Source organism: Nomascus leucogenys, chromosome 1a (assembly GCF_006542625.1).
Source record: "Nomascus leucogenys isolate Asia chromosome 1a, Asia_NLE_v1, whole genome shotgun sequence".
NCBI lineage: Eukaryota > Metazoa > Chordata > Mammalia > Primates > Hylobatidae > Nomascus > Nomascus leucogenys.
In genome coordinates, this window is record NC_044381.1 from 15566792 (window position 1) to 15581800 (window position 15009).

The following is a 15009-nucleotide window of genomic DNA, read 5'->3' on the forward strand; positions in this document are numbered from 1 at the left end:
ATAATCAACCTATAAAACTTTAACAGGTGTTCTCAAATGCAGGTTTTTAATAGCTTTGAAGATTGTAACACTGAAATAGAGGGAGAATCTACGGGGCTCCTAAAAAACTGACATGTTCACAAATATCAAGCAAAACAAAATTTAAGTAAGTGGACTACACTCAGAAAGTTAAAGCAAACTTTTTGACTTTCGCTTGGAATATTGCTAATCCTTGTTTAGTTTTTCAGAGTCAAGGAAACTTATTTTAAACTATTTACAGCCTTTAATAATTGAGTAAGGTATACTCCTGTAAACAAAATTTGGAGCATGTTTGTTTTTCTCTGCCTGATTCCTCTAGAATTTGGAGACTATCAGTAAGTACTCTTATGGCAATATAGTTGGTTGCGTCAGTGCAATAAGAATCAATTTTTCTTTGTCAACAGGACACAACTGGAAAACTGGTTATTTTATCCAGGCTTTGACTGAAAGGGTATGTTTCCCTTTAAGGAATCAAGCTCAACATGTACAGCCAATTACAGCCCCTTAGGGAGAAGTGACCTACCACCTTAGCTATACAGTCGCCACGCAGGGTTCCTAACCTGTGGTCAGTGAAGAATGTCACTTTCTAATAGGTCTGGAAGCTATGAGTTTATCTTGGGACCTCAAGAGGAAAGGATCACCCAACTCACAGGTATTAGAGGATACAAACCCATGGCTGGGCTCGGCTTTAAAAGTCTTATCTGAAATTCCTTGTGAAACAGCGTTTCATCAAAGCCAATCCAAAAGGCCTACGTAAAAATAACCATTCTTGCTGCACTTTATGCAAATAATCAGGCCAACTATAAGACTAAAGTTTATTCATAATTACTTTTTACCAAAAATGAGGACTGAAGAGAAAAATTTTGCTCCAAAGCTTATACATGTGTCATTAAATCCTAGTCTCTTGTTTTTAAGCCTTTTGCCTACATTTTAGATTAACCCTGCTTATTCCTGTGAATCAAGTGGTGATCTGCAGCTTGGAAAAAAAAAAAAGGGATGGGTAACGTCAAAATGTGAATCAATATGGTAGTTCTGAGCAATTATATTGCAAATTCTGCCAGGTAATGAAAGTGAGTAAGGTGCCCATAACTCTGAGCTTTCTTTGTTTGGGAAAATAAAACCAAGCAACTTCATAGACCCCCAAAGGGGAATTCTATATCTTGGCAAGTAAAATTTTAGATGGAAATTATCTACCACACCACACTTGTGGGAATTGCTGTCCTCACTCTACTATTTGCAATAGGGTTGTACACAGTAGCACCTTCTAACTAAAATATTGGGCAGAGAGTTTTCATTGCTGTAGTATTTTGCTTAATTATTATCCTTATAACCAGGATAACAGTTAACTGACAAAGGAAGCATAAAAGTTTTACTATCACTAAGTCTGCTAGGATTTTTTGTTGGGTTTAGTGATGTACTTTTAAATGAAACATGCTGCTTTTGGATTAACACCTAGTAAAGGAAAGGAAAATCTACAGGTACTTAAAAACCAAATCAAAATTATTAACAGGCTCAGGGAAAATGCCAGCTTCAGCCCTGGGTGGCTACAATCCCTCTTTAATAAATTCCAGTCTTCTTTATGGAATTGGTTAACCCCTTTATTAAGCCCTCTCTTGCTTATATGTCTTGAATTGATATTTGGACGCTATATATTCAGTACTATAACTCAAATTGTTTCTTCTCGCCTAAAAGCAATCAAACTCCAAATGGTGCTGCAAACTGAACCACACATGGACATGCCATTCTTCCGAAGACCCTTAAATCAACCTCAGGAGGAGTCCTAACTGCTGCTCCCCATTCAATGCCCCTTTTAAGTAGGAAGTAGCCAGAAAGAGTCTTCACCCAAAACCCCCTAACTGCAGTTAGTGTGATATTGCTACAGGGAGGAATGTGGTAGGAGTTATTAAGAAAAAGAAATTATTTTATGCAGATAGAGAGGAAAAGGGGTCCTGGGGTAGTTTTCATCTTTTAAAGCATATCCGGAAAAGTTTCTTGTAAAGCCCCGGCTCTTAGAGTCAGGTGGGCAACCTTTAATATGCAAATGCTGGCCATTAGAAACTGGGTCCACCCAACATGGCAATTCCCTTGGCCTTCTTGCCCTTGGCCCGTATGCTCCTGGCAACGTGGCCACCCCCACATATCCCCACGTGTGTAGAAATCAGGGTGCCCCGCATTTTCATATTAAAAGGCTAGTGTGGGAGGACCAGCTTTTTCATGGGCTACATGAATGACATGCCTGGTCAAACCTATTCCCTGAGCCCTATGCAAATCAGACATCACCTCCTCCAGCCTCTGCATATATACCTGGCTGGTGTCCACCATACTTGGGGACCTCCTCTTTCAGCTTTAGAGCCCCATTCCCACCTCTGTCTCTGTACAGGGGAGCCTCTTCCTTCTGCCTTCTCCCTTCCTTCTTGCCCTGTCTTGTATATTAAACTCTCTCCGCTCCTTAAAACCACACACACACACACACACACACACACACACACACACGCAAATGTGCCCACCAAGAATTATTACAGGGGTATAAAAAAGCATGCTGTATATTCTTCTTACACAAAGAACACATTGGAGAATAAATTAGCATGGAAAATGGTCTCTTTGAAGGCACAATAACTATTGTTTCCTTATTAAATCCAGTTTTCCAATTAAGTGGAGCCTCACTGATCCACACTACGGCTGGGAGGTCCCACAGAGAATTTCTGAACTTTGTAGATTAGCAAAACACTATAATTGGAGGGAAAAAAATCATGACACAGACTCCAGGAGAATAGAAAAATGACTGCCATTGTGGTTATTTTGATAACTGGATTTAATTTTTAATTATTGAAATGCTTCATAATGGATAAACATGCTGTAAACTTTGGCAACAGTCATGAAAGGATAGAAACAGGGAATTAATTTATTGAGCACCTACTAAGTACTGAGTACTCACTGTGCTACTAGCTATCTTGTGTGATCTAGATAGCACTTTACTAATAATAGCCATGGTTATTATTCCCAATGTTCAGAGAAAAAAACCTGAGCCCCAAAGCGGTTAAATGATTTGCCCCAGGGAGCACAGCTTGCAGGTGACTCAGCTGAAGTTCTAGCCTTTTTTATGTCATAGAAAAAGCTTAACCATATTTTAGTTTTGCTTTGTGTGTCAATTTCAAAAGGAATTCTCATCATTTTCAAATTGAGTATTCTGAATGCCATTGTTGTAGACAAAATTGGCATTGCTCATCTGTGCTTCCATTACAACATCAAAATAAAACAAAACCATGGAATATTCTGATCACAAAAGCTACCATCAAGTAATCATCTTATCTGGACTTCTAGTTGAGCAGCTGAAAGTTATGAATTTTGTTGGATATTTTAAATCAATTTTTATTTGTATGACATGACTAGATACTTGTCCAAATTGACAATGTAAACATCAAATAGACCAGGTAATCATTTGAGTTCTTCAAATATTGGAGTTTCACTGATAATATCGGAGCTTTAAACATAAAAATGCTTGCCAGCACATGCACGTGCGCGCGCACACACACACACACACACACACACAAATACTTGTTTCATTGGCATGCACACACTTATTTCTAGAAACTCTGAAGAATAAAGCTTTACACTTATTACCTCCCCATCTCACTCCCTCCCTAGTCTCTACTAAATGTTTGGGTCTTATTTCCTCCTAGTTTCAGTAAATGTTGAAAGAACCAGAATTCATTTTGTGATCAATAAGCAGTTTGTGAGGGTCTACATTGAGTCAGATATCTACGTCTAGAAACATTGAAATGAATAACTCCGGGTCCCTACTGTCAAGGAGATCAGAGTTGATCCAATAAAAGAAATAGTGGTCTTACTTTATAGAAAGTTCAACAACAAAGATACGTGTAAACAGATGCCAGAGCACATAAAAGGACAAGCTGATCCTGCCTGAGGGTTTGTGGAATGGGGTCGTCAGAGGATTCTTGGAACCAGTGACGTTAGAGCTGACAGCAAGTCCATAGTCTGGAGAGGAACTAAGACAAAGTTACCACCAACCAGAAGAGGGAGAATGGGAAAAACAAATGCTAGCTTAATTTCACTAAGAATACTGCTACTATATTAATGAGTTTTAATTCATTGCAACTATAAGGATTTGGTTAATCACCTCTATTTGTAAAAGGCCATGGGAGGGGTTCTGAGGATAATCTAGTCCAGAAAAGATGAAGGTTGGAGCTGAAGCAATGGCAGTGAGGTGGGGAGGTAAAGGTAGATCAGAAAAACTCATCAAGCAGATTTAGTAAACCTGCTGACTGATTAGTTGTGCTGACATTAGAGAAAGGAGTCGGGGATGACTTCAGAGATTCCAGCTAGTTATTTTGTGCAAGTTTTTAGGGACACATGCTAAATGTATTCTGGTCAATGAATTTAAAATGTTGATGATACATACATGTAAAGATGTCAGGTAGAGAGGTAGGCCACACGTCTGAGCTGGATAAATATTTAGGGGTCAAAGATACATGGTAATGAAGAGAGCAAATTTGTAGATCTCCCTCTCTCCCCTTCTCTTTCTCTTTCTAACATAAATTAAGAAGATGAAAGCAGAGAAAAACATGATAAGCATCTTTAGAAACCTATCTATCACAGGGAATAAACTTATAACTAGATCTACAGAGTTTAGTTTGACCAATTTGCCCAGATTCAGAAATAATTATGTTGCACTAAAGTTTTCATTACAGAGAAATCTGACATCTATACTTGTGTATATGAAGAGCATGATTTATAAAATATATAACAACAAAAGAAGAAAAAAGAAGTCCTGAATTTTTCATTTTTAAAAAGGCCTATAGGCTGCTAAAAGTGATAAGGTATCCTAGTCAGAAACATAACTCAGATTGTATAAATACACAGAAGATTTAGAAGTAAATCCTATTAACTGTTACCATCTTGAACTATCAAATCAACTAAGGTTTCAAGCAAAAACTTAATCTAGAAATGACATAAAATACATTGATAAAAAGAGGGCGATGTTATTTGAAAAGGAATTGACCTGTTAGTCACACAGCAGATGAACTGAGTTTTCTCATTCATTCTCTATTCCTTCTTAATAGGGATCACCTACTGCCTTCCATTTCTGAGCTCTCTGGAATCATTCTTCCTGATCATCTCCTTCTGTTATACTCTTCTTAGCACACAGATGAATGGCTCAATCATCTATGCATTAGCGAATGTCAGTGTCTATGACATTATGGGAAGGCGTTATGTCACAAATAGGACCCTTGCTTTAAGCAGTCATTCTAGAACAGGTTGGAGATTTGCTTGGATCCATATACAGGCTATCTTCCAAGATAACAGGTACAAAATGCCTCGCAAAAAGTACTGTACATAGTAGTTGTATTAGCCTGTTCTCACACTGCTGATAAAGACATACCCGAGACTGGGCAATTCACAAAAGAAAGAGATTTAATGGATGTACAGTTCCACATGGCTGGGGAGGTCTCACAATCATGGCAGAAGGCAAAAGGGATCAAGTCGCGTCTTACATGGATGGCAGCAAGCAGAGAGAGCGAGTGCAAGCTCGTACAGGGGACCGCCCACTTTTAAAACCATCAGATCTCGTGAGACTTATTCACTATCACAAGAACAGCACAGGAAAAACCCGCCCCCACGATTCAATTACCTCCCACCGGGTTCCTCCCATGACACATGGGAATTGTGGGAGTTACAATTCAAGATGAGATTTGGGCGGGGACACAGCCAAACCATATCAGTAGGTGATTACTTAATTTCAGCTGTCCTTTTTTAAAATCTCTATTATCAACCAGCCTCTCCTTTCAAGGAGTCTACTCTATTATAGTTGTCCAGACACTACCCTGACTCCACTTTCTGTAATTTCTATATGGCAATGTTTGCTTAAACTTATTTCTACATTCTACACATTTAAATTATATCCTCTAGTGGTAGCAAGAGACTCTTAGATCTTTAAAGACAACAATAAGTAATAGCTAATGTATTTATTGAGTGTTTCCCAAGTACCAAAGTGTTCTCAGTACTTTATATGTATTATCTCACCTTCACAATAACGCTAAAGGAAGGTTCTATTATTATCTGTTTTACAGACAAGGAAACTGGAGCGTGGGTTGACCAGTCAGTCAGTGTCAAGATCAAGAGGGAAACTCAGGCAGCCTAACTCTAGAGCCTATAATTTAATCACCACATATAGAATAAATGTTTTCTTGAGTGTCTGGAGACAAGCAAATTTTGTGAGCTGCTCTACATAAAAGGGACCCATAGTTAAATGACCTTGAAACACTGAATACATAGATATATATAAAACTCTTTCAAAAAGGAAACATTTGAGTAGTCCTATTGCAAAGAAATCTGCTTAATTTTGTTTAATTGATTGTTTTTCAAATTTTGAACCTTGAAGCCTGTTTTCATGTGGTTTCTAACCACATCTCCTAGAATTGATACCTGTGCATAAGACTTTGGGAAAGTGTTCAGAAATGGTCTCTTACCTGTGGCACTGAAAGATTTGGAGGTTCATGGCTGTCCCACAGGACAAATTGAAAAGAATCTTCAAAGATTTCTCCACCAAAGTGACGATAATAAATGATTCCATTAAACAAATCCCTCTGATGGAAGCCAGGGACAGGATAGCCTATTGGGTCCATAAAACACCACATACTTTTGTACAAGCCTATCAAATATCAAGGGACAATGATATTGGACTTATCTTCAAAAGTCTTATCTGTCTAGTATATTATATGTACCCAAGGAATCTGCATTAAACGTCTTCATCAAAGATAAATAATAAAGCAGAAAAATAAATAATAAAGCAGGAAAACTAAAGTTGCTACATCTGTCTTGATATATGGAAAAATTAGCATTAGAAAAATATTTTCAAGAAACTTACTCTTATTTCAAATATACAAAGTAACACCAACTACTTACTTGATCCCTATTTTGTCAAACTCCGGATCTACCTACTTTAAGAAGTAGTTACAAAATGATTCTAACAAAATGTAAACAAATGTTATTCATGAAATTATCAGTAATCTAGAATAGTCCAAAAATCTCCTTTTAGACTAATTTGTTCTATCACCTTGCTCGGCTGACTTAATTTTTCATAGTGTAATGGTTACTTTGAGGCTCAGCTCTGGAAATCTGTAGATGTACAACCTTGGACAGATCAAATTAACTTTCCTAAATCTCAGGCTTCCTCATTATAAAATAGGGATAAAAATACTATCTTACTTCAAAAACTTGATGTTCACCTTAGCACAAACTTGGACACAATTTCAGCAAACCCAGAAGGGTACGTAGAAGGTTCTCTATGGAAGAGTGAATTCCATTCAAATGATCTTAACTGCCCAGAACTTACCTATCAGTCCTGGCCCTGGCTTCTTCATGATCTCCCCAGCCTGTGGAGGCTTTGTGATATTGAAGAAGATGTAGTCATCACTAGCGTCCACATCTGAAGCTCGCAGCATGGATCCCTGGATCAGGATGGTCTGCCCCTCCTCCAGTTCAATCACAACATTGGTTATGAGGAACGGGGGACTATCATCTTTGGGCAAGACGTTGATGGGGAATTTGTGACGGATGCTGTGATGGCCATCAAATATCCGGAAGACCACGAAGTCTTTGGTGGAGTCGCTGTCATCATGATGATAGCGAACAACTCCAGCCTGAAGGTCAGCCACAGTGAAGAGAAATCCTTTCCCCCCTGAGGGAGAGAGCAGAGACGGAGCAGATTGAGCAAGGGACTGCAGAAGCAGCAGCTGTGGGGAAAGCATCAGTACAGCAGAGGCTGCTAAGGAAAGTGTGCAGCCCGTATTTCCCTTACCTGGAAAAACTACAGATTGTTAGTGGGTTCTGGGACAACACATCTAGTTTTGAATACTGGCTCCAACATTTATCAGTTGTGCAGATATGAGCAAGGTATTTAATTTATGAAACTCATCTAGAAAACATGGATAATACTACTGTGATGGTTTTAACTTTTTCCATCAACTTAACTGGGCTAAGGAATGCCCAGACAACTGGTAAAATATTATTGCTGGGTGGTTCTGTGAAGCAGTGTTTCTTGAAGTGATTAGCATTCAAATCAGTAGCCTGAGAAAAGATCACGCTCATCATTGTGGGCAGGCATCATCCAATCCATTGAGAGACTGAATAGAACAAAAAGGAAGAGGAAAGCGGAATGCTGTCTCTCTTCTGGAGCTGAGACTTCCTTCCATCTTCTTCCCTCTGACACTGGAGCTCCTGGCTCTTGGGCCTTTGAACTCTGGAACATAAACCAGCCACCCTCTAACACCCTCATTTGTCACTCCACCCTCCACCTTCCCTACCCCATTCACCCCTCTCCACTCCCCTTGCCCAGCTTCTCAAGCCTTTGGCTTTGGACTGGGAGTTACCCATCAGCTTCCCTGGTTCTCGGGCCTTCAGACTAATACCCATGACTTCCTGGGCTTTCCTGGTTCTCCAACAGCCTAACGTGGAACCTCTCAGCCTCCACAATTACATAAGCCAATTCCCAGAATAAATCACCTCGTAGGTAGGTAGGTAGGTAGGTAGGTAGGTAGGTAGGTAGGTAGATGATAGATAGATAGATGACAGATAGATGGATAGATAGATAGATAGATAGATAGACAGACAGACAGACAGACAGAAGGACATTCTGTTGGTTTAATTTCTCTAGGGAACCCTTACTAATACAAATACTTACCTCATAATCCACAGCAAGAATGAGAGAACTTAAGCAACAGTAAGCCTACAATAAATGTTGGTTATTCTTCAGCTAATTGCTACCATCCTACATGCCAGCAGTTCTTAGAGGAGTGGTCTCAAACCAGCAGCCTCGTACCATCTGGAAAGTTTTAGAAATGCAAATTCTTAAGCCTTACCCTGGATCTGCTGAATCCGAAATTCAGAGGTGGGTGGGAGTGAGGCAACAACCAGTGTTATCAAGCCTATTTGAAAATTACTGGCTCAAAGACCAAGAGCTAGAGCTCTAATATCTAACAGACTGGGTTCAAATCCCAGTTCTGCCATTTTCTAGGTGTATGACCTTAGATAAATCAGTTGTTCTAAGTCTCAGGTTACCCATTTGTCAAATGGGAATAATAATGGTATCTAATATCATACAGTTGATATGAGATAAATAAGATAAAGTATACAGAATGCTTTACACAGTATCTGTCACAAAGTAAAGCTTAATAAATGATCATACTATTTTCTATTTCCTCTGAACCCAGACCATCAATGCATTATGGTCTCCCACTCTCCATTTCATTTCTATAGTATTAATAAACATTGCTTTGTTTTCTTCAGAGACTTACAACTCTTCTTTTTATTTATTTATTTATTTATTTATTTATTTATTTATTTATTTTAGACGGAGTCTCCCTCTTCGCCCAGGCTGGAGTGCAGTAGCGCGATCTCGGCTCACTGCAACCTCCACCTCCTGGGTTCAAACAATTCTCTTGCCTCAGCCTCCCAAGTTGCTGGGACTACAGGCACGTACCACCATGCCGGGCTATTTTTGTGTTTTTAGTAGAGATGGGGTTTCACCATGTTGGCCAGGCTGGTCTTGAACTCCTGACCTCAAGTGATCTGCCCGTCTCGGCCTCCCGAAGTGCTGGGATTACAGGCGTGAGCCACTGTGCCCAGCCAGAGACTTACAATTCTTAATGGCAGGTGCACCCCATTATTCTCTTCACACCATGTGGCTGTGTTAAAGACCTTAGAGGAATAAACGACTTAACACTTTCTTTTTTTTTTTTTTTTTTTTTTTGAGACGGAGTCTCGCTCTTTCACCCAGGCTGGAGTGCAGTGGCACGATCTCGGCTCACTGCAAGCTCCGCCTCCCGGGTTCACGCCATTCTCCTGCCTCAGCCTCTCCGAGTAGCTGGGACTACAGGCGCCCGCCTCCACGCCCGGCTAATTTTTTGTATTTTTAGTAGAGACGGGGTTTCACCGTGGTCTCGATCTCCTGACCTCGTGATCCGCCCGCCTCGGCCTCCCAAAGTGCTGGGATTACAAGCGTGAGCCACCGCGCCCGGCCCGACTTAACACTTTCTTGACCAAGAGCCACTTTATGCTTCTTCTTCACTACCAGAATCCTAGTTGTATTTGGCATAGCAATACGGTCATTTAAAAATACTCAGGCTTCCCAACTTGCTTGCACTGAGGAGTTGTATGTGACATAGTTTGATAAAGAAATCCAAGTGGAAATTGTTGTATTGTGCTCCTAGGAAAACTTGTTAGACACAGCAAACTTAGATCATGACTTCTTTCATTGTTCCTTCTAGGTCTTCAAGCCTCAAAGACATGAAGAAAATAACTAATTTTCAAGCCACTACACTTGGATTTCTCTTACATACAACTGAACACCCAACCTGACTGGTATACCCAGATTTAAACTGGCCTCCCACTGTCCTGGGATTAAGCAGGAGGATTTATCATACATTTATTATTTTGTTTTTGATTCCAGAATTCCCTGATCACAAATGATGGTGAGAGTTATCTTTCTGCTTTACAGTTAGGGAAACTAAGAAGATAATTGAATTAAATCCTCTGAGCTCATTATAAGGAATGACTTATTTTATCATAAAGTGTAAATATTACTTTTATTAGGATTATTACCTTGTTAACTATCATCCCATAGAATTATAAATTTATTTCTTTTAAACCATGACGACTACTACTAATAACATAACATCATTATTACTAAAGTATCAATTAAGCATTCATTTTTCTTTTTCTTTCTTTTTTTTTTTTTTTTTTTTTGAGATGGCATCTTGCTTTGTCGCCCAGGCTGGAGTGCAGTGGCATGATCTTGGCTCACTGCAACCTCTGCTGCCCAGGTTCAAGCAATTCTCCTGTCTCAGCCTCCCAAGTAGCTGGGACTACAGGCGCCCGCCACCATGCCCGGCTAATTTTTGTATTTTTAGTAGAGACGGGGTTTTACCATATTGGTCAGGCTGGTCTTGAACTCCTGACCTCAGGTGATCCCCCCACCTTGGCCTCCCAAAATGTTGGGATTACAGGCATGAGCCACTGCGCTCGGCCTAATTTTTCAATATACTTCTTTGAAGCAGAGAAATAAAAAACATTCTGTCCTCCAACAGGGAAAAAAATAACTAGTTAAGGAGTATACTTAGAAGGAGCCATGCATGGCATCCAGAAAGCAAAACTGAGGTTTAAACAATGAGCCACATACAAGGTACCATTCATAAATGGTTAGACATTGATCTGAGCATTTCAATACAAAAGTCAATGTTTTCAGGATCTCCAGATTTTCTACATTTGACAATTTCATTGAGAAATGGGGCCCAAGAGATGCTACATATATCTGTTAAATACATCTACTTTTGAAGAAAATACTTTTGGATTCTTTGCTAGGTTACCAAGTTGGATCATTCACCTCTTAAAGTCAGCCATCCATGCTGCAGGCCACCAACAGTGACCAGCCGGACAGCACCAATGTCGTCATTGTCGACAACCTGAAACTGTTCCCAAGTGATGGCTCGAGACTGCCCCTCAAGGAGATTCAGACCTATGAAAGAAAGGAGGAAAGGGTGTTGGCATGATAGACTGGATAAAGAAAATGTGGCACATATACACCATGGAATACTATGCAGCCATAAAAAATAATGAGTTCATGCCCTTTGCAGGGACATGGATGAAACAGGAAACCATCATCCTCAGCAAACTAACACAGGAACAGAAAACCAAACACCACATGTTCTCACTTATAAGTGGGAGCTGAACAATGAGAACACATGGACACAGGGAGGGGAACATCACACACCAGGGCCTGTTCGGGGGTAGAGGGGCAATGGGAGAAAGAGCATTAGGACAAATATCTAATGCATGCGGAGCTTAAAACCTAGATGACAGGTTGATAGATGCAGCAAACCACCATGGCACATGTATACCTATGTAACAAACCTACATATTCAGCACATGTATCCCAGAACTTAAATTAAAAAAAAAAAAGATAAGAAAAGGGTATTGGCAAGTTCTATGACATGCCAACGTCATACCTCCACTGCCACTGCTTAAGAAAAGATGAATGAATTTCCACTCATGAAACCATCTGAATATTGCATCTTTAAAAGCTTTTCAAGAAACTGGAATGTAGCTTTTATTTTTAGTACTATTTTTATTTTTAGTACTATTAACTCCAATATTACAACAGATTACAGAGAATCCTGAAAGGGAGCAGAGCAAGCTGGTCGAATTGCAACGTAGCGTGCTGCTGGACCTATCTTATGCTTCTCTCACATCTGCCAGCTTCACCTGCCATCCCGGCCTCGACCAGCTGACTGTTCTCTAGCTGCAGCCGCCCCATGAGGGTTCCCAGCCTCCAAAATTGTAAAGCCCTCCTGCCACCACTGCCTCATCTTCTTTTCCTTTTTTTTTTTTTTTTCTTTGAAACAAAGTCTCGCTGTCGCCCAGGCTGGAGTGCAGTGGCGCGATCTCGGCTCACTGCAGGCTCCGCCCCCCAGGGTTCACGCCATTCTCCTGCCTCAGCCTCCCGAGTAGCTGAGACTACAGGCGCCCGCCAACACGCCCAGCTAATTTTTTGTATTTTTAGTAGAGACGGGGTTTCACTGTGTTAGCCAGGATGGTCTCGATCTCCTGACCTCGTGATCCGCCCGCCTCGGCCTCCCAAAGTGCTGGGATTACAGGCGTGAGCCACCGTGCCCGGCCACACTGCCTCATCTTCTGATGCAGCCAGCTACCTCCACTGCCCTCTAGCGGCGGCAGGACCAACCTTGTGGCTGATCAGGCCCTGCACCAGGGGACCCAGGAAGTGTGTGCAATGGCTGCTAAGAGGGGCCAGATAACACAATCTGGGCATGTGGGGAGTTAACAGCCAGTGAAGTAAACTTTTACCCATTAAAGACAGGAGACGGGAAATAACTGACCATTAATAGATTGTTGACCTTTTCCCCACCCCACTTCCAACGCTTCCCAGACACAGCGGTTGCATCTTCTCCCTGGAGACATCAACACTACAGAGCAATCTGCATTATCTTATTGTAAAGCTGTGACACCAGCTCAGCCATGCCACCTTTTTATTTGCTTCTCCCCTTACTCTTGCTTTTAGTATAGGGTTAGTACATCCGATCTGCCTCAGGGTCTGTTTTCTAGGAAAATTGGGCTAATTCATATATAAAAGAGAGGGAGAGAGGAAGGAAGGAAGGAAGGAAGGAAGGAAGGAAGGAAGGAAGGAAGGAAGGAAGGAAGGAAGAAGGGAAGGAAGGAGAAATGGACAGAAGTGCATAAGAAGAATCTCTGTGACTGGCAATAAGGGTTTGGAAGCCAGGAGTGCATAGGACAAGGCATCATGGAGCACAGCAGAGGAACAATCGAGAAGCCTAGAAGTATATACAGCAAAATATTAACATTGGTTATATCTTCACGGTGAAATAATAAATAATTTTAAATGTATTCTCCAAATTTCAATGATGGCACAGATCAAGTTCATAATAAGCAAATATTTATTTTAAAAAGGATTCTGATGTTCAAAGCAGCCAAAATGACATTGAGCAAACCTGGGTGTCACCGATCACACATACACGTACAGACTATTCTGTCTCTCCACTCAGGCAGGAGCCCACGCAACATGTGATTATTCCTAAACTTTAGGTTACTGATGCCGTCTTTTCTCTCGTTATCCCCCTGACAGAGGTAGAGTAGAATGTACAGCCAGAATTATAAATGAAGCCTGCTCATCTGATGTTCTCTATCTCTACTGAAACTCACACACATACAAACACATACCTATGTGTACACACACATGAGGCAGCTTGTTTTTTTTTTGTTTGTTTTTGTTTTTTTTTTGATACGGAGTCTTGCTCTTTCGCCCAGGCTGGAGTGCAGTGGCGCAATCTTGGCTCACTGCAAGCTCCGCCTCCTGGGTTCACGCCATTCTCCTGCGTCAGCCTCTCCGAGTAGCTGGGACTACCGGCGCCCGCCACCACGCCCGGCTAATTTTTCGTATTTTTTAGTAGAGACGGGGTTTCACCGTGGTCTTGATCTCCTGACCTTGTGATCCACCCGCCTCGGCCTCCCAAAGTGCTGGGATTACAAGCGTGAGCCACCGCGCCCGGCCGAGGCAGCTTGTTTAAGCTGCCACTTGAGGATTTAAATCAGACAGATATTTTTGTCTTAATACAATCTACCACCACTGCTTATAAGTATGTTTCAAATGGTATTGATGGGATCAGTGAGAAGGAAAAGATCTCCATTTACATTCCACATTTACATCTGATCAACATATATACATCACATAAGTCCACTCAGAATTGAGAGGCATAGAAAGCCATATTTTAAAGCAGTTAAAGCTCTTATTTACGTATTTTAGTTTCCATGCAGCCCAACATAAAAATAGACTATGGATTATAAAAGCTAAACGTTTCTCCAATCCCTTGGAACAATTTGAGTTGGTGATTTCAGTCCCACTACAGCTCAATATCACAAATAGTCACTTTTTTGCTTCATTCAGTTGAAAAGTGTCCCTTTGTCTTATCCTGGCAGAGGAAAGAACTTGGCCTCAGGACACAGAAATCCTGGATTTAAATTTCTCACGCTGCCAGGAGGAATTAAAAAAACAACAACAAAAGCTACTATGTGATGCCCTTAATCTGTCTGGGTTTCAGTTGCCGCATGTATGACATAGGAATAAAACTACCTTTCTTTCCTGACCCATCTACTTTCTTGTATTCCCTTCAGGGCTATGTTGCTTTATGCCTTATATTGAGCTTTACCTGTATTCCAGGATACACGGGGGGCATTTGTATCTGCTGTTCTGATGGAGATGTGGACTGTCATAGGTGCACTCCTTTCAAAGAAGAAGTCGTATACCTCCAATTCTACCTGTAAACAAACAGAGGCAAAGGAGCCACACACTGAAGCGTTAGAGGGTAAAGTAACATTAATTTTGGGGTATACCCACACACAGAGGATTCAGGTTTCTGAGGGGATTCAGGTTTCTGCAGTTCC

General features: G+C 40.9%; 1 protein-coding gene across 1 annotated transcript in view; it reads right to left on the minus strand.

The window, feature by feature from the left end:
* Window positions 1-15009, minus strand: part of FREM1 (FRAS1 related extracellular matrix 1) — a 173986-nt gene that overhangs the window by 98164 nt on the left and 60813 nt on the right. The window contains exons 7-10 of the mRNA XM_004086992.3: window positions 14775-14883; window positions 11420-11551; window positions 7373-7717; window positions 6507-6649 (exon numbers count right to left, since the gene is read on the minus strand). Of these exons, the coding sequence (XP_004087040.2) occupies window positions 6507-6649; window positions 7373-7717; window positions 11420-11551; window positions 14775-14883 (729 nt within the window). The remainder of the gene's footprint in view (window positions 1-6506; window positions 6650-7372; window positions 7718-11419; window positions 11552-14774; window positions 14884-15009) is intronic.